General features: G+C 35.3%; 1 protein-coding gene across 1 annotated transcript in view; it reads right to left on the reverse strand.

The window, feature by feature from the left end:
• Window positions 1-21,260, reverse strand: part of LOC127423435 (metalloprotease TIKI1-like) — an 82,723-nt gene that overhangs the window by 46,368 nt on the left and 15,095 nt on the right. Inside the window, exon 3 of the mRNA XM_051667731.1 lies at window positions 5,178-5,324. Coding sequence (XP_051523691.1) covers window positions 5,178-5,324 — 147 coding nt within the window. The remainder of the gene's footprint in view (window positions 1-5,177; window positions 5,325-21,260) is intronic.

Here is a 21,260-nt window from a genome sequence, read left to right on the forward strand (position 1 = left end):
TGGGTTGGCCACATTAGCACCAGCAATCAACATCTCTGAATTTGTAGACCACCCGCCAGGCAGGTCAAAATTGAACCATGGCTCATGGCAAAAATGACACTGAAAGTGAAATGATTTTTAACATATGGGGTCAATTTCATAGTCTTTAATATATCTGGGACCGTATTCACAAAAATCTTAAGGCCAAAAATAGCTCCTAACATGGAAATTTAGGAGCAACTATTAAAAATTATGTCACTCTTAATTTTTAGGAAATTTTAATCTAAGTGTAATTCATGAAGCATTTTAACACTAAAAGTAGCTCCTAAACTCCCTAAGAGTGACTCACAAATGACCGAAGCATGGCTGCTGTCGACAATCCACGTTAAAAACAATATATTAGAATATTATAATGACACTGACCTTCTAAAAAGGTATTGCCTGAATCACAATTAAGTCTATGTATTTTAATAATATAATATTGTAATATTATAAATGCTGACATTGACATTTAAAATGGTATCATCTGAATCGTGAGGGTGTTTTTATTATTGTAAACTTAAAGATGCAGTTACTTCTCCCACAAACCGAAACAACCTAATTACTCTGGAGATAAAGGTTTTGGCAACTCTGTGCTCCCTGGCCACATCAAAATTAAACTGTGAAGCGTGGATTAATTGCCATCCATCAGCAGAATAATCTATCAAACTACATATAATATGCCGTCTCCAGACCAGACCGCACATCGTCCGACAATTCATAGTGTTTTTTTTTTCCTGTGGATGTGCGCTCGCTGCAGAGAAAAAAGGGGCATTCACAGGGAATCACAGCAATCATGGGGCTACCCAGTGTTTTGATGTTGTTGATGGGATGCAAGCTCATTTCATTACATCAACACAGGATGAAGAAATGTTCATCAACCGAAAGAAATCTCTATATGTCTGTCTGTGTATATATATATATATATATATATATGAAAAATATACTGAAAAAACATTACTGAAAAAATTACTGAAAATATTACTTTAAAAAAATATTGGTAACATTACTGAAAACATTGCTGAGAACAATACTTAAAAAAACATTCCTGGTAACATTACTGGAATAATTACTCTACTGGAAACTTTATGGAAAATATTGCTGAAAACATTACTTTACTGAAAACATTACTGAAAACATTACTGGAAACATTACTCTACTGGAAACATTACTGAAAACATTACTGAAACAGTACTCCACTGGAAAACATTACAGAAAATATTACTCTACTGGAAACTTTATGGAAAACATTACTCCACTGAAAAACTACTGAAAATATTACTCTACTGAAAATATTACTAAAAAACATTACTGAAAACATTACTCTACTGGAAACATTACTGAAAACTTTACTCCACTGGAAAACATTACAGAAAATATTACTCTTCAGGAAACTTTATGGAAAACATTACTCCACTGAAAAACATTACCGAAAACATTACTCTACTGGAAAACATTACTGAAAACATTATTATAAACTTTACTGAAAACATTACTGAAACCATTACAGAAAATATTACTCTACTGGAAACATGTCTCTACTGGAAACTTTATGGAAAACATTACCAAAAACATTACTGAAAACATTACTCTACTGGAAACATTACTGAAAACATTACTGGAAAAATTACTGAAAACATTACTCCACTGGAAAACATTACAGAAAATATTACTCTACTGAAAACATTACTGAACATTACTCCACTGGAAAACATTACTTGAAACATTACTGAAAACATTACTGAAAACATTACTGGAAATCTCACTGAAAACATTACTGAAAACATTACTCTACTGAAAACATTACTGGAAATCTCACTGAAAACATTACTGAAAACATTACTCTACTGAAAACATTACAGAAACATTACTGAAAACATTACAGAAAACATTACTGAAAATATGACTCAAAACATTACTGAAAATATTACTCTACTGGAAAATTTACTGAAAACATTACTCCACTGGAAAACATTACAGAAAATTTTACTCTACTGGAAAAATTACTGGAAACATTACTGGAAACATTACTCTACTGGAAACATTACTGAAAACATTACTGGAAAAATTACTCTACTGGAAAAATTACTGGAAACATTACTGGAAACTTTACTCCACTGGAAAACATTACAGAAAATATTACTCTACTGGAAACTTTACTGAAAAATTACTCTACTGAAAACATTACTCTACTGAAAACATTACTGGGAACATTACTCTACTGGAAAACATTACTGAAAACATTACTGGAAACATTACTCTACTGGAAACATTACTGAAAACATTATTCTACTGAAAACATTACTCTACTGAAAATATTACTGAAAACATTACTCTACTGAAAACATTACAGAAAACATTACTGAAAATATGACTGAAAACATTACTGAAAACATTACTCTACTGGAAACATTACTGAAAACATTACTCTACTGGAAAAATTACTGAAAATATTACTCCACTGGAAAACATTACAGAAAATTTTACTCTATTGGAAACTTTATGGAAAACATACTCTACTGTAAAAATGACTGGAAACATACCTGGAAACATTACTCTACTGGAAACATTACTGGAAACATTACTCTACTGGAAACATTACTGGAAACATTACTCTACTGGAAACATTACTGAAAACATTACTGGAAACATTACTCTACTGGAAACATTACTGAAAACATTACTGGAAAAATTACGGAAAACTTTACTCTACTGGAAACTTTACTGAAAAATTACTCTACTGAAAACATTACTGGGAACATTACTCTACTGGAAAACATTACTGAAAACATTACTGAAAGCATTACTGAACATCAATCCACTGGAAAACATTACTGAAAACATTACTCTACTGGAAACTTTATGGAAAACAGTACTCTACTGGAAGCAATACTGAAGACGTTATTCTACTGAAAACATTACTCTAGTGAAAACATTACTGAAAACATTACAGAAAACATTACTGAAAATATGACTGAAAACATTACTGAAAACATTACAGAAAATATGACTGAAAACATTATTCTACTGGAAAAATTACTGAAAACATTACTCCACTGGAAAACATTACAGAAAATTTTACTCTACTGGAAACTTTATGGAAAACATTACTCTAGTGAAAACATTACTGAAAACATTACTGAAAATATGACTGAAAACATTATTCTACTGGAAAAATGACTGAAAACATTACTCCACTGGAAAACATTACAGAAAATTTTACTCTACTGGAAACTTTATGGAAAACATTACTCTACTGAAAACATTACTGAAAACATTACTGGAAACACTACTGAAAACATTACTGAAAACATTACTCTAGTGAAAACATTACTAAAAACATTATTCTACTGAAAACATTACTGAAAACATTACATAAAACATTACTGAAAACATTACTCTAGTGAAAACATTACTAAAAACATTATTCTACTGAAAACATTACTGAAAACATTACATAAAACATTACTGAAAATATTACTGAAAACATTACTCTACTGGAAACATTACTGAAAACATTACTCCACTGGAAAATATTACAGAAAATATTACTCTACTTGAAACTTTATGTAAAACATTACTGAAAACATTACAGAAAACATTACTGAAAATATTACTGAAAACATTACTCTACTGGAAACATTACTGAAAACATTACTCTACTGAAAACATTACTGAAAACACTACTCTACTGGAAACATTACTGATAACATTACTCTACTGGAAATATTACTCTACTGGAAACATTGCTGAAAACATTACTCTACTGAAAACATTACTGAAAATATTACTGAAAACATTACTCTACTGGAAACATTACTAAAAACATTACTCTACTGGAAACATTACTGAAAACATTACTCTCCTGGAAACATTACTGGAAACATTACTCTACTGGAAACATTGCTGAAAACATTACTCTACTGAAAACATTACTGAAAACACTACTCTACTGGAAACATTACTGATAACATTACTCTACTGGAAATATTACTCTACTGGAAACATTTCTGAAAACATTACTCCACTGGAAAGCATTACAGAAAATTTTACTCTACTGAAAACTTTATGGAAAACAATACTCCACTGGAAACATTACTGAAAACATTACTCCACTGGAAAACATTACAGAAAATTTTACTCTACTGGAAACATTACTGAAAACATTACTCTACTGGAAACATTACTCTACTGAAAACATTGCTGAAAACACTACTCTACTGGAAATATTACTCTACTGGAAACATTGTTGAAAACATTACTCTACTGAAAACATTACTGAAAACACTACTCTACTGGAAACATTACTGAAAACATTACTGGAAACATTACTCTACTGGAAACATTACTGAAAACATTACTGAAAACATTACTCTACTGAAAACATTACTGAAAACAGTACTCCACTGGAAAATATTACAGAAAATATTACTCTACTGGAAACTTTACTGAAAAATTACTCTACTGAAAACATTACTGAAAACAGTACTCCACTGGAAAATATTACAGAAAATATTACTCTACTGGAAACTTTACTGAAAAATTACTCTACTGAAAACATTACTGAAAACAGTACTCCACTGGAAAATATTACAGAAAATATTACTCTACTGGAAACTTTATGGAAAGCATTACTGAAAACATTACTCTACTGGAAACATTACAAGAAACATTACTCTACTGGAAACATTACTAGAAACATTACTCTACTGGAAACATTACAAGAAACATTACTCTACTGGAAACATTACAAGAAACATTACTTCACTGGAAAACATTACTCTACTGAACAAATTGCAAAAAACATTCCTCTTCTGGAAATATAACTGGAAAAATACGTCTCTTATGAAAAAAATACTGTACTAGATAAACATTACTGGAAAAAAAATATTCTACTGGAAACTTTACTCCACCTGAAAAAGTTGTTCTGCGGAAATGAAAACTGGAAAAAATTACTCTAGTGGAAAACATTATTCACACTGCACACTGACAGATATTCAAAAGCACACTGACAGATGAAGAGCTACTGGTCAAATTATGGCATATTGTCATGTTCCTTCACTCTTAAAAGGAAAGTTGAGTTTGTCTTTGTTTCAGACTGTATCTCATCGTGACAGTGTGATAGAGATGAGGAAGCTCTCTAGATGTTGGTTCAGTACCTGTGAGGTGTCGTGGTTGAAGATGATGGAGTTCAGATCTCCACAGTTGTAGTGCTTGATGAGATCTTCTGTGGTGTATGGCACCTGTAAACTTCCAGCCCGGAGACTTTCCTGCTGCAGTAGAGTTTGATTCAGAGCAAAAATCACCTGAAAAATACATAAACACTATGTGTTTATTCTGACACGCTGTATTACGGTGTTTTCAATACCTGTTTGATGCCAGTCACTATGAAAGAGTATCATAAATTTACCTAATTTACACCAAAACACCACCTGTTTTATGCAAATGAATGTTGCAGAATAAACTTGAGCAATAGATCTTACCTGTTACACAACTGATTTAAAAGATAATTTAAAATATTTTGATACAAAACTGTATGTATATTTTTAAAATTATCAAGACAATGAGTTCTGTTTGCCCAAGCAAAACTCACTGCCACAATGCTTGAGTGTTCTGGGTGGTTTCTAGGATGTTGTGGGTGATTGCTTACGAGTCCAAGTCAAAAGAGTCGTGCACCCTCAAGTCTTTATAATATTCTGCACTCTAGATCTGACTGGATGATAAGTCTATGATTTTTTATTTATTTTTTCAGGTGAAAATGGTAAGTGTGATCTGTTATTAAAGTAACAGCACACCTCTCCTCAACAACACACATGATTTGAGGGATCATTCATGTCTGGAACTGAAAACACACAACTAAACAAAAGTGCTCCATTTCCCCTCTTACATTCCAGAATGAAGGTCTGATTGAAACACAAACAGCAGCATGAGTAAATGTCTCACAGATCAAAGACTTTGTGCAGCATTTCCCTCAATTAGTTCAGCTTCAAAAGCTTCTGTTGCTTCTGTTTCAGCAGCCCACCATGAAATTCTGCTGTTTATACACACACACACACACACACACACACACACACACACACACACACTCACAACAGCTCCTCATCCATACAACAAGTTTATTTGTTCCCAACAGGAAAATCAATCAAATTTCCTCCACCTGTGAGATTGCAGAGCTGCAAATGAGTTTAAGAGTTCTCTCTCTTTCTCTCTCTCTCTCACACACACAGACACACTCATCCATGCGTCGGGCTCTTTTCATGAGTGCTGATGACACTCTCTGGCCCCGTCTGGCATTGTTTTGGGGGCTCGTCCGGGAGAGGAGGGCAAAGCCCAGCAGATGCCTTCTCATGCAGGACAAAGAGCCCCCGGTCTGCCCCGCGCTTTCATCCCGCGCGCATCAAAGCCGCTGCTCTGCATTTGAAAGCGCATCGGCTTTATGCTGCTTAAATTAGCCTATCGCCACCCCGCTCGCCCACAAACTCCCCAATACAAAACCCCTCTCGCTCTCTCCATCTGCTCCTGGCTGAAGCATCTTCAACAGCACAAAAAACAGCCTTTCAGCCCCTTAAATTACAGCACAGAAGAGAGGGGGGGAGAAGAAAGAAGTGAGAAGGAAGAAAGACAGAGCTGAACGAATTCTTTCTTCCTGTGATATACGGTCTGTTGTGTCTCTGTGTGAGTGTGAATGTGAGCGCTGACCCAAAGAATGCACACAATCCAGAGTGAGTTCAGATCAAAGCACTGCGGCTCTATGAAAGTCAATCATTCTTCTTTGTAATGGAAATGACCCGTTATGAGACAGGGAGAAAACACGGCAGAAATACTCTGTTAAGGGGTGTTCACACATACAGCGAACAGCAGCAATGAAGTCACCTAAAGTCTTTCAATTTCAGTTAGAGTTGCCAATTTTGGGTGAGATGAGTGACAGTGACTGGTGGTTGTGCAACAGTTCAGCAGAGTTCGACTTTATGCAAATGAGCTGCAACATAATGCAGAGACTACCAATGAGAGTGCAGACAGTGATTCACTGGCTGATAGAGCTGGATAATGCAGTTTAGGAGGAACACCTACAAGTACAAGTACAGATACTTTTTTACTATACTTAAGTACATTTTTAATAACTTTTAAGAAGTAATTTACTCAAGTATAAATATTTCTGTTGACTGATTTACTTCACTACATTTCACACGGCAACATCTTTCTCTAGACTCTTTCTATTCCCTTTCAAACATCGCAAAAAATAATTATATAATCAAATATTTAGATCAATTTTATTATTTTGCAGTGGTCAAAATGATTCAAAAATCAGTCTGAATAAAACGACTTACAGTTGTGCTCAAAAGTTTGTATACCCTTGGAGAACACACACTGGGTGTGTGTGTGTGTACATATATATTCATTCTGTGTCATTTGAGTCATCATTGAGTCTGTGTCATGTATTTGGTGCCATCTCCTGGTGGTCATATGTAACATTGTGCTTCATGTGGATTATCTAATGATCTATACATCTGATTATCTTGTGTGCAGGCTCATTTGAAAGATAATCACCTCTAAATTATGGTATGTGATATCTGATATCATGAAGTTATAAGCAAAAACATGGCATATTTACATTTGGCTGACACTTTTATCCAAAGCAACTTACAGTGCCCTTATTACAGGGACAATCCCCCTGGAGCAACCTGGAGTTAAGTGTCTTGCTCAAGGACACAATGGTGGTGGCTGTGGGGATTGAACCAGCAACCTTCTGATTACCAGTTCAGTGCTTTAGTCCACTACACCACCACCACTCCAAATTTGCATATAAGCAAAACAAACTTAATTGTCAAAGACATTTACTTAGCTATTACTCACTATATTTTTGTCTGTGAGTAAAACAAATAGGCTGGTTGTATTCTACTCTTTGAAAGCTTTACAACAACATATGACACATGGATATTTGATCAGTTTGATGTTTTTACTTATGGCCCTTATACTTTGGGACTCATGTGGGAAAATATGATTCTTGAAAGTTTGAAGTTTGAAATGATAGATGATCCAGAAGATGACATATCGGGTCGCTCAAACAAGCAAATAAATGTTAGTCACAGTGTTTACACTCTTCAAGTCAAACTACAAATGGATTACTGACAGTTACTCTGAACATTACACTGAGACAAAAGAAAGTATTTTAACATCTTAATGTATAGATTATCACCATTCCTATGGTTAGAAGATGTAAGTGAAAGTTTAAAGGTAATCTCCTGAGATCTTCAAGCAGATGTTCCTCAGCAGAGCTCCAGACATCAGTCTGTGATGGGTGCCTGTCTGTCAGCAGTGATGGACAGTCTTCACAGTCACGTGCTAATGGATGGACGTTAAAGGCATTAACCTCATTCTCATGACATCATCCGTCTGATGTTTTCCCAGCAGTTAACAACACAAACATACTGCATGCCAGTGACATCATCATCAGCCTGTTACATTCACTCGTGCTGCAGTATTTGTGAATGTACACAGAGAAGTGGTAAAATTCTCCCACAGTGACCTGCAACAGTATGTATAAGTGCTGTATGTTACTGACATACAGCTTCAAATGAAAACACTGTGATCAAACTCATGAGGAAACATGAAAAACTGGCCGAGCAATAAAACACCTGAGGCACTTTCACTCTCTGTTGTATTTATTTGTGACTGCAAAAGTTGGGTTTTGAGTAGTCTCATCCACGTTTTAGCTTTTACTCATATTGTCGTGTGTGGTGGCAGCTGTCCATAAGAAGCTCTTTATATCAATAAACAGTTTAACATACTTTCTGTGGTGTCTACTTAATCACTTTAAGATAATGTCTCCAGACCAACTCAACTAGCATCACTAAAAGCTAATTAAAGGTTCATTTAACAGCCATAAACATTCCCGTCTGACACTGTGAGTGGGTTAAAAAACGTCCTGCTGACAGTTTCGGCTCCAGTCTCGCTGTGGACATCATCTCGAAATGGCCAAAGGCTGAAAATGAAAAGGACGACGGGCGATATGAGTACATACTGTCTGTTGTTGCTGGACTACTGTGTGCACTGTTGTTATTTCATTCTTCCTAATGTATTGCAATGTCTTTATGTGCAAACAGTAACTAAAATTGGAAGACTAAACAGAAACCAGAAGAAACTGCTATCTACAATTTAAAACACACTATATACAGTTGTGCTCAAAAGTTTGCACACCCTGGCAGAAATTGTGAAATTTTGGCATTGATTTAAAAAAATATGACTGATCATGCAAAAAACTTTTGTCTTTTATTTAAGGATAGTGATCATATGAAGCCATTAATTATCACATAGTTGTTTGGCTCCTTTTTAAATCATAATGATAACAGAAATCACCCAAATGGCCCTGATCAAAAGTTTACACACCCTTGAATGTTTGGCCTTGTTACAGACACACAAGGTGACACACACAGGTTTAAATGGCAATTAAAGGTTAATTTCCCACACCTGTGGCTTTTTAAATTGCAATTAGTGTCTGTGTATAAATAGTCAATGAGTTTGTTAGCTCTCACGTGGATGCACTGAGCAGGCTAGATACTGAGCCATGGGGAGCAGAAAAGAACTGTCAAAAGACCTGCGTAACAAGGTAATGGACCTTTATAAAGATGGAAAAGGATATAAAAAGATATCCAAAGCCTTGAAAATGCCAGTCAGTACTGTTCAATCACTTATTAAGAAGTAGAAAATTCAGGGATCTCTTGATACCAAGCCAAGGTCAGGTAGACCAAGAAAGATTTCAGCCACAACTGCCAGAAGAATTGTTCAGGATACAAAGAAAAACCCACAGGTAACCTCAGGAGAAATACAGGCTGCTCTGGAAAAAGACGGTGTGGTTGTTTCAAGGAGCACAATACGACGATACTTGAACAAATATGAGCTGCATGGTCGAGTTACAAGACAATTTGCATTCTTCTGCACGAAAGCTGCACATGGGACGCTCTTGGACTTTCCAGCAGGACAATGACCCTAAGCACAAGGCCAAGTTGACCCTCCAGTGGTTACAGCAGAAAAAGGTGAAGGTTCTGGAGTGGCCATCACAGTCTCCTGACCTTAATCGAGCCACTCTGGGGAGATCTTAAACGTGCGGTTCATGCAAGACGACCAAAGACTTTGCATGACCTGGAGGCATTCTGCCAAGATGAATGGGCAGCTATACCACCTGCAAGAATTTGGGGCCTCATAGACAACTATTACAAAAGACTGCACACTGTCATTGATGCTAAAGGGGGCAATACACAGTATTAAGAACTAAGGGTATGCAGACTTTTGAACAGGGGTCATTTCATTTTTTTCTTTGTTGCCATGTTTTGTTTTATGATTGTGTCATTCTGTTTTAACCTACAGTTGAATATGAATCACCATAAGAAATAAAAGAAATGTGTTTTGCCTGCTCACTCATGTTTTCTTTAAAAATGGTACATATATTACCAATTCTCCAAGGGTATACAAACTTTTGAGCACAACTGTGTGTATATGTGTGTGTGTATATATATATATATATATATATATATGCAACACACACTACTAATGCTTGATTTTCATGCAGTGTGTCCATTAGTATCCATCTGCAGAGCCACAGATCAGTGTGTTTAGTGTATAAACGGCTGTGAACTCTATAATGAACACTTTCTCCATTGCAGCTCAGAGATTTCAGCTCACGAGTCGTGGGAAACTTGATATAACGAACCCTTCACAAACAAAGAACTTCAAAGATTATATTTTAAAGTATTATATTTTCATTTGATTAAAGCTGTACAGTATGTATTTGATTAAACACAATTTGATCTTAACATTTAATTAAAACATTTAACATGGATTCCAGAAAAATTAAAACAGAAAATGTATAATTTGTATCCATAAGACTTTATGCTGTTCTTTTAGACAAATAATTTTCTCAAAAATCTGAGGTTTTTTATTTGTTGCCTAAGTATCAAGTTAGTATTGATACCAAGGTACCAGGGCTGGTATCGTTATGAAGCCAAAATGTTGGTGTATGTATATATATATGACTAAACAATGACTAAAGGTTTGCATAGCATGCAGACATGATTTTAGTAATGAGATTTCACAGAATGAGTTTCATTCTGTGTCATTTGAGTCATCATTGAGTCTGTGTCATGTATTTGGCACCATCTCCTGGTGGTCATATGTAACATTGTGCTTCATGTGGATTATCTAATGATCTATACATCTGATTATCTTGTGTGTGGACTCGTTTGAAAGATAATCACCTCCTCTAAGTAATGATATGATTTATTATGTTCGTTTTATTTTTTTGTGAAGATATAATTGAAAATGCGGCATATAGGCAACACCAACATAATAATTGTCAAAGACAAATACTTAGCTATTACTCGCTATATTTTTGTCTATGAGTAAAAAGGCTGATTGTATTCTACTCTTTGACAACTTTCCAACAACATGTGACACATAGATATTTGATCAGTTTGGTGTTTTTACTGTTCTGCAATAATATGTACAGTGCAATTAATATATTTTTTTTAATTATCAAAACAGAACACTTCTGATTAATCAGCAGATTTCAAAGCACTTGTTCAGTTTTGGTCATAATGTGTACATGCATTGGAAAGTAGAGCTTCTGAGCTTTCAAATGATACCTATTATGTGTTGATCAAGACTGTAGTTACTAATATTTTGACAATTATATTTTTTTTCCATGCAAGCTTAAAGGGTTAAAGTTTTGTGTGAAATTCTTTGAGTAAATATAGTGTTGAATATAAGATAATAAAAATAAATAAATAAAAAAGCTATTTTTTGTATATGTTATTACTTTATTAAATTGTGTGATATATCTGACTATTGACCCTTCTCTCTGGATATCAGCATCAGCCATTAAAAAACCCATATCTGTCGACCACTATATCCAATATCAGATGTACCGACTCCTAAACATCACATAAAACAGAAAATTGTGGTTTGTTACTTTCCATGTCAGTGAGTCGTACTCTTCCTGTTGGTCAAAATACTGCAAAGTCCATATATGTGTGGAAATTGTGGGGCCCCTCTGACACACCGTTTACATTCACTCTATAGTCTACAGGAAACACTGGTTACGTTAACAGTATGTACACCAATACTCTGATTACTGCAATAATTAGATTAAGATGTTTACATGATTTGGGCAAACCGCTTCAATCCCGTTTACATGCTACTTGCCATTGCTCTGATTATTGCTGAGAAATGTTTTAATGCTTTTTTAATAAATTTTAATAAAATAATACTACAAAAAACATCTTGTTGCAAATATGTCTCTTTAAATACAGTTTGGCATAAGGGAAATTAGTCAGTGAGTCTTTTTGAATGGTTTATTAAAAAAATGGTTCATAAGTAGTCATTGTCGACTACTCTGGATGCGCTGTCTGTTTTGATTCACTAAAAAGAATCGGTTCATAAGAAGAGTCATACACTGGTTGCTCTGTCTGTTTTGATTCACTAAAAAGAATCGGTTCATAAGAAGAGTCATTTGTTTATCAGATTACACTGGTTGCTCTGTCTGTTTTGATTCATTAAAAAGAATCGGTTCATAAGAAGAGTCATTTGTTTATCGGATTACACTGGTTGCTCTGTCTGTTTTGATTCATTAAAAAGAATCGGTTCATAAGAAGAGTCATTTGTTTATCGGATTACACTGGTTGCTCTGTCTGTTTTGATTCATTAAAAAGAATCGGTTCATAAGAAGAGTCATTTGTTTATCAGATTACACTGGTTGCTCTGTCTGTTTTGATTCATTAAAAAGAATCGGTTCATAAGAAGAGTCATTTGTTTATCGGATTACACTGGTTGCTCTGTCTGTTTTGATTCATTAAAAAGAATCGGTTCATAAGAAGAGTCATTTGTTTATCGGATTACACTGGTTGCTCTGTCTGTTTTGATTCACTAAAATTAATCCGTTCATAAGAGTCATTTGTGTGTGAATCGGAATACACGCGGTGGATGTTGTTAGAGGTGTGAATCTTCACTGGCCTCATGATTCGATTACGATTCAAAGGGTAACGATTAGAATAATAAAATGATTCTCGATGCATCACAATGCATCTTGTCCTTCAATTTCTTTCTTTTTTCAGTTTCTTCAAAATTAATTTTTTACTCAAATTTTTCCCTTTCAGCTTTTTATTTAACAGCTATTTTAAAAAGTCAGAATGAGTCACATTACATAAACTGGCCTTTTACATTCAGTGTGAGCTGTGAACAAAACATGGAACATCCACAAGATTAAATAAACGGTTCTATAGTTTAAAAGAGTATCTCAGATTTCCAGTTCCTTTCTTTAGAACCTTATAAAAAAATATCTTAAAAGCTCAAGGAAAAAAATATTGAAATACTCAACTGATTATATTATTATTTTTTATTTTTGTTTAAGCATTGTAAATCATTTAATAGTATTTAATTCTTATTTAAAATTAATCTATGCCATGTTATTCATTTTAATTATTTAACCACACTGGAAGTTGCTGATCCAGGATGAGAGATATATCTGCTTCTATGAGAATGCAGCTGTCAGCTTCTCCTCACCTGCACAGGTGATAGTACAGCGGTTTAAATAGTGCAGTTGTTGCTTCAGAAATGTATCAATCGTCTCGTATGCACTGTTCCATTGCACGATGGATTTTAAACCTTTATCATCAGGTTTGTGCACTGGCAATGACCGGCAATAAAGCAAAAGCCAATGAAATGGAGAGCACGCAAAAGTAGAGAAAGGAATCGGAAAAAAAACAGAATTAACATCACCAACATCTCCCGAACCGCTGCCTCGTCGTTATTTTCTTCTGTGTTTTCCACCACTGTGTGCAAATCAGTGCAATAATGGGTGTGAGCTCGTCTTCCATGTTGTTTGTTGGCTTCTTATCACGCATAAACTCTCCCGTTGCTATGTGCGTAGGTTTGAGATATAATTTAGGGATCATAGTTTCATTTGGGCACAAACTGTCATGTGTTTGATTCAGATGGTCTGCAAACAGTCGTGTTTGTGCACTTGACTTTAGTGTATGCACTTAACTCACGTCTTTGTTTCTACATCTGTCTTTGGCGCGCGCCACTGCTCAACTGAACTCAGAATCGATTCTGATTCTTTTGAGAATCAATTCAGAATTGTTTGAGTATGAATCGCGATGCATCGCTGAAACGATTTTTTCCCCCACCTCAAGATGTTGTGTTTCGCCCACGAGCACAATTCATTTTAAAGATGTGTTTCCTACCCATTATTTTGCGGCATATGTCCTTTTTATCTCCCCAACATTCAATTCAGACTGCAAACGGACATGCATAACTCGGGAAAATATGTTTGTTTTTGCCGTGGTGCTGTAGATTGGGGAGCACCACTGCTGGAAAACAGTGCGAGAAACTGCCGTTTCACATGAAGCCGAGAAGTAAGTGCAGCTTCTTCTGTTTCATGATGTTTTCGAACCCGTGCTTGAGTGGAACATGATCCGTCTGCAGCACTGGCGCTTTGGTCAGTGTGGAAGAAATGCGATTAAAGCATTTACATGCCAGTATAAAGCGTTTAAAATAGGAGTACTCCACATATCTTACTGCGATTATCATTACTCTGATTATAAGCATAATCGCAGTATTCTGTTTACATGAGAAACAGTTTAATCGCAGTATTGCCTTAATCGCATTATGAGCGTGCATGTTAACATAGCCACTGATTCTCTCTCTAGCGTTTCCTTTAGTGTTCAACACAGGACAAACATTTATATGCTGTCTGACAAAATCAATGTCAGACACAAAGGAGAGTGGTTGCACTTTGATTGACAGCTTCATCCGGCCCACCTGGAAATATCGTAATTACGAGTTCTGAACACATGAATGACCCAGCGAAGTTGGAAGTTCAAGTGGGAAACTCGGAATTCTAGTTGATACCTGAGTTTCTGAGATGGGAGGAGTCGTAAACTCTCAACACGGTGGAGGAGAGTGCTGTTTCTGTAGTGAATGACAGGTTTTGTTTTATAAACAGGCATTTTTCTAAATACAGCTAATTGTTAACTCGTTGTCGGTCATATTCATTTATGTATATAAGCAACCATTTGATGCATTTTGTACATTTTTACACAGTGTAAATAGCTCGTATTTGACCAAAATTCCATTATCGTCAGCAAGCTAACTGAGTAATGTATTATGCTGTCAAAGTAAAAGTTCCTCAGAAAATATGAATGAATGAACCTGGCGTCGTCCATGTTTCCTGTTCTTTCCGACAACAAAGCACTTGAATGAGACGTACTCGTAATTAACACTTCAGAAGTGGGAAGTAGGTCTGATAGCACATGAAGGCAGCAATATTTCAGGATGGGTGAACTGACAGACCTGCACTGTTTTACCTGACGATTACAAACCGCTGAGGGATATTCAACAGCAGCTAATGCTCTTAACATTATTCGTGTGATATCAGACACTAATCAAATACCTGTGCAAAAACAAGTAAAAATCTCTTTTTACATCCAAAACAATGCTGGCTGCTGGGTGATGTGCTCGTTATATTTATATATGTATATATGGTGGTATTTTTACCAGCTGAGAACAAACGAAGAGCTAATATGTGTAAAGGAGTCAAACAGTGGCAGGAATTCCTCCGTTGCACACACAAATGAAGATATTCTGCAAGGACGGCTGACGGCGGTTCTGACGCCTGTACCGAACTGTAATGGGCAACATAGCTTCTATGATGAGAAGAACCAGGTATGCTTGAGGTCAGTATTAAAGGCAAATTACTTCCTGTTATTGGTCCGTTTAGACGTCTTTGGTCCATGCTGCGTTCATATATCAATCGAACTGCATTAGAGTTCGTTTGGAAGCGGACTGAGACCCACTATTCAGGCGGTGTCAGTCCGTTTGTTTGGTGCGCACCAAGGTTCGGATGGCAGCGTTCACACTTGTTCAAATGAACCGCGCTAACAGAGCAATCACATAAAATCACGTTTTAATCGAACCAAACCTGCCATTCTTTAATCTTAAGATGTCAAACAAAATAAATACAGTATATATAATTTCTGAGTAACATCTGCACATTCAGGGATTAAATCAACCAGTCATCCGTGTATTGCGAATCATCTTTCCTACTTCTCGTATCACTTTGCAATATAATAAAATTATGTCAATTGAAATCAATATTTAATGTCATTTAATTTATTTATTTGGCAAGTAGTTATGTAATAAGCTGGATAATGAGCAGACGGTCATTTTCACCAAAGAAACCAACAAAACTTTGACACAGACCCGAGATGGAACTCTGCAGTCTCTTTCTTTTCACATAACAGCAATCTCAAGGCAAATCAATGTCTATTTGTTTATTTATTTGGTAAGAAACCTTGTAATAAGCAGGATAATGAGCAGTCAGCAGGTTATTATCCCAAAATAAACACCTGTCGGGTTTATTTATAATATTTAGATGCTAAATGCTTTTTAAATACTCTATGCATTCATGTATTTAATGATCTTATAAAGCAACATTTCTAATAATTATAGAAGAATGAGAAAAGGTTGTTTAAAGTAGTTTTACATGAAGTATAGTATTTCCCAATTTCACACATACACAAAGTCCTGACAGTGTGAGTGTAAAGAACACATTAAACATCTGAAGATGAGACTTAAACTGAAAGAATGAATGCGATGGCTTGGGTTTGTGCTCTGCCACTGAAAATCTTCATGTTAAACGTCTCTGTGGTGGAAAATATGTGCGGATAACCTCTGAACCACATATGAAATGAATCCGTATGTGGCAGCGTGCCATTGGACGTTTGCGGTTTTTCAACTGACTTCAAAACTAATGTAGAAACTGTAAACACACACACACACACACACATGACACACACGACACACATGACGAGTCACAGATTCTACACATTTCTGAAATAGAGTTGATATGATGGCTGAATAAATTAATCTCGGTGTGATTTTGGGGAGGTAACTGATCTGTGCATTCTGTGATTTTAAACTGGAATTCTGATTAGAAGAAATAAAACAAAACAGACAACAGTGAAGAGAAAGTGCTGAAAAAAGTCATATACACTACCAGTTAAGTTTAGACACACCTACAGACAATTTTCTAAATGTTAGAATAATAGCAACATTTTTTGTATTCATTCATAATTCATAATTATGCACAATTTATATTTGTCTATAAAACTAATTTGAAGCCTTTAGATCAAAAGGTTTATTAATTCAGTCAAGTGTGTCGTGTATAATGTGTTGTGTGTTATATGTGAAATGAGTTTTAAAGAGTGTAGAAATGGCAGAAGTTTGATGCGTGTTGAGGGACTCGTCGGGGGTTTGTTGGGTTTTTATGAGGTCAGTGAGTGGAGCCAGACAAAGACCCCCATCACCAAAGACAAACACTCTTTGGGTGTAAATGACCCTGAAAACTCGGCCGTTTCATGTGAGTGAGTGGAATTCTCTCTGAAAAGTAAACAATACAGGGGGCGCAGGGCACGGAGAAGAGGGGGAGAGAGAAGACCAGTGCTATACCAGCAAACTATAAAGCCATTTTTAGTTTCAGTGTTGAAGTTGCTGTGTTTCGTCTTTAAACTGCAGTACAGTCCAGTTACTTGGTTATAATGATAGCCACATTCATGCAAACTAGATCAACTTTAGTTTAAACTTTCAGACAAAGCTTTGTCGATCCAACATCAGTTTTAAAAGTTTGAAGATTATACATTCCATCAATGTAATCCTATGAGTTTTTCAGTTTTGATCATCCGCTGTCTGAATTTCCGATCTGTTAGAAAAGACGCAGCGGCCCGAGTAAGAACAGCCGGAAGGTCTGTGCCAAGTTTGGCAGATGTAGCTTGAAAGCTCTGGGATGAGCTACCATTTGATAATTCAGGTACTGGTTTAGGGATATTAGAAAAAACAGATCTAACAGATCTGTAGAATAACATGTTGTCAAGCCAACATAATAAAGAACACATTAACATTGTGAATTTTGAACAATTAAAGCAGCTGAGGACAGATTGTTTTACTGTGTGTCACTGAACGATCTCTTGTGTTGACATAGACGTCTGTGTGTGTGTGTGTGTGTGTGTGTGTGTGTGTGTGTGTGTGTGTGTGAGGAAGTCAATGTAGTTCTGGTATTAGAGTGCCTCCATCAACAGTCAGAAGTGTGAATCCACCATCTGCTTTAGACTCACATGAGGCGTAAAACAAAATCCCTCTCTCTGCTCATCTCTTCACGCTTGCATTAAACAGCGTGTCAGCTCAAAGCTGCTGAGCGTTCTATTAATCATGCTGAGTAAGTCGTCTTCTCACAGATTAAACGACAAACAGCGTCGCTCTCTCTCTCTACACACAAACTCTCAGTGAGCGCTCCACTCTCTCCGGATGGATGCAGAAATGTTCTCAAATGTCTGAGAGTTTAGTGGGAAGAAATAAGAAGATGAAGCAAATATTACTGTGTGGAAAACAAGACACGAGAGCACCACATTCAATTGATTTAATTTACATTTTTGGAAGCTTGGAACTTTGGAACATTAAAATATTGGAACTTTGAACTTTAGAATTTAAGGCTTTGTTCCCACTGTGTTTTTCATTTGATAACACATTTCTGTGTATTGTAAAAAGAGTTATACAAATAAATATGATTTAACTTAATAAACATTAGTTTAGCAACGTTTACACCTCTCATCACACTGGAATGGCATTTTGCTCCACCAAAAATGTAACACGCTCTGGTTCCACATACTTTGAAAAACATTGGGAAAAGTAAAACGTATGTGTTGACTTTGCCTTAGAACTTTAGAACTATGAACTTTAGAATTTTAGAACTTTTGAAATTTAGAATTTAAGAACTTTAAACTATGAACATTAGAACTTTAGAATTTTAGAACTTTAGATCTTCAGAACTTTTGAACTCTGAATTTTAGAATTTTTAATATTTAGAACTTTAGAACTATGAACTTTAGATTTTTTAAATTATAGAACTATGAACAATGAACTTTAAAACTATAAACTAACAATTTTAGAACTTTTGACATTGAGAACTTTAAACTTTAGAATTGTTAAACTTTAGAACTATGAATTTGAGAATTTTAGAATTTAAGAACTTTAGGACTATGAACTAAAATTTTTGAAATGTATAACAACTTCAGAACTACGAGTGTTAGAACTATGAACTTTAGAATTTTACAACATTAGAACTATGAACTTTAGAATTTTAGAACGTTAGAACTATGAACTTTAGAATTTTAGAACGTTAGAACTATGAACTTTAGAATTTTACAACATTAGAACTATGAACTTTAGAATTGTAGATCTTTAGAACTACAGTATGAATTTTACAATGTGAAAACTTTAGAACTATGAACCTTTTTTTGAACTTTAGACTGAGAACTTTGAACTTTAGAACTACAAACTCTAGAATTGTAGAATTTTAGAACTTAAGTACTTTAGAACTATGAACTTTAGCATTTTTGAACTTTAGACCTTTAGAACAATGAACTTTAGAATTGTTAAACTTTAGAACTACAAATTTGATAATATTAGAAATTAAGAACTTTAGAACTATGAACATTAGAACTTTAAAGCTTTGAACAATAAAGGCGTTACTTATTTGCCAAGTATCAGATATAGCAGAAGTTGGGGGGGCCCAAACAGACAAACACATGAAATCACAAACGATCATGTCTCTGTGTGACATGCAGCCGCAGGAGAGATGTTAACACAAGGTTAAGATGTCGTTTGATTCAGTTAACACTTTTCTGATAGTAATGTATGAGCACGTTAAGAGCTGCTGTGTTTGTGTCAATAGAGGAACAATAGCAGCTGTAATGAGTCTCTTACACACACATGCTAATGAAGCCTGAAGCTGCAGATCGCTCCAATGAATCACTGACTCACTGTCATTCACTGCTGCACTCAACAATAGCAGCCAATGATGGCCATTAAAGAGCTTAAAGCACAGCTACTGACACACACACACACACACAATGAACAGACTCACAAATATCTTATTTCATTATATAAGTCAACTTCCTAGAGTGTTTAAAGGGTCTGAGCTGGAAATACTAATAATAACATCGGCTCTTTGAAAGGTTTGAAGATCAGTTCTGATTCTGATACAAGTATCCAGACTGTTCATACAGTAAAATAGCTGCTTCCATTCAAACGATTAATATTTATTTGTACACCTATAGATAAGGGTCTTACAAGAAAATCTGTGGGTTACAACTAAAATATTATTATTTTATAATAATATATAAGCCTACATTGTTACACTAACCATTACATTTCTACAGTGTTTTATTTAGAAAAACACACAAAGCCAGTCAGTGTCAGAAATTAACTTTTACATTAAGGGGCAAAAACTTTTTCCCCTCTCTGTTAGACGTGAGGTGGATCAGTGATTTTGCCTGCAGGATCTGACTGTAGAGATGTTTCTGCTCTTATGAGCGACTGTCAGAACCTTCAGCAGATCTGAGAGATTTACTCAGAGAGAGAGAGACGCCTCGGGCGGAACAGAGTCTGTGGAAAGATCTAGAATATCAGCAGCTCCTGTAATCTAACACAGACATCTGTAGAGACTCATAGAAGCTCAATTCATTTCCACTCATTAACACACTGAGTTTGCAGCACACCTCTTCTAACATTTTACAACTATTTGAGTTTTTTGTGTGGTCAAATAACACAAAAATTTAGGAATGGATGTTTTTCAGATGATATTGATATGGATGGAGACAGCAGCTGAAGAATTTGAGGAATCTGATATCTATGTGTGTGTTTGTTTGGATACTATTATTCTGATGCTAGTGAAACTTTGTAATGCAGCACTTTTCATACTGCTCTCTTCTTAAGATGAATCGCTTATGATGTTTTATTCCTCTTTTGTAAGTCACTTTCGATAAAAGTGTCTGCCAAATGAATAAATGTTAATGTAAAAATGTTTGGTCAACAGCAGTGAGGGACTTGAGTTCTCGAGGAGATGTGGGGATTCTGCTCGGAGACGGAGGGGGTTTGAAGATTTGCTTTAAGAGAGTATAATGCAAAAGTGCAGGTGTGTGTATTCAGAACACTTGTGTGTCAATAATGTCATGTCACTCAATAATGTCAATTATCACACTCTAAAAGATGATGTTCAAATTTGACCTTTAGTTCTGAACTCTATTTTCCTTTTTTTATATACCTTGATTCACTTCAGCAAAACACTGATCTATTACTGTTGCTCATATTAGTGTAATAATAGTAATAATAATAAAATAAAATAAAAACCTAAG

Source organism: Myxocyprinus asiaticus, chromosome 3 (assembly GCF_019703515.2).
Source record: "Myxocyprinus asiaticus isolate MX2 ecotype Aquarium Trade chromosome 3, UBuf_Myxa_2, whole genome shotgun sequence".
NCBI lineage: Eukaryota > Metazoa > Chordata > Actinopteri > Cypriniformes > Catostomidae > Myxocyprinus > Myxocyprinus asiaticus.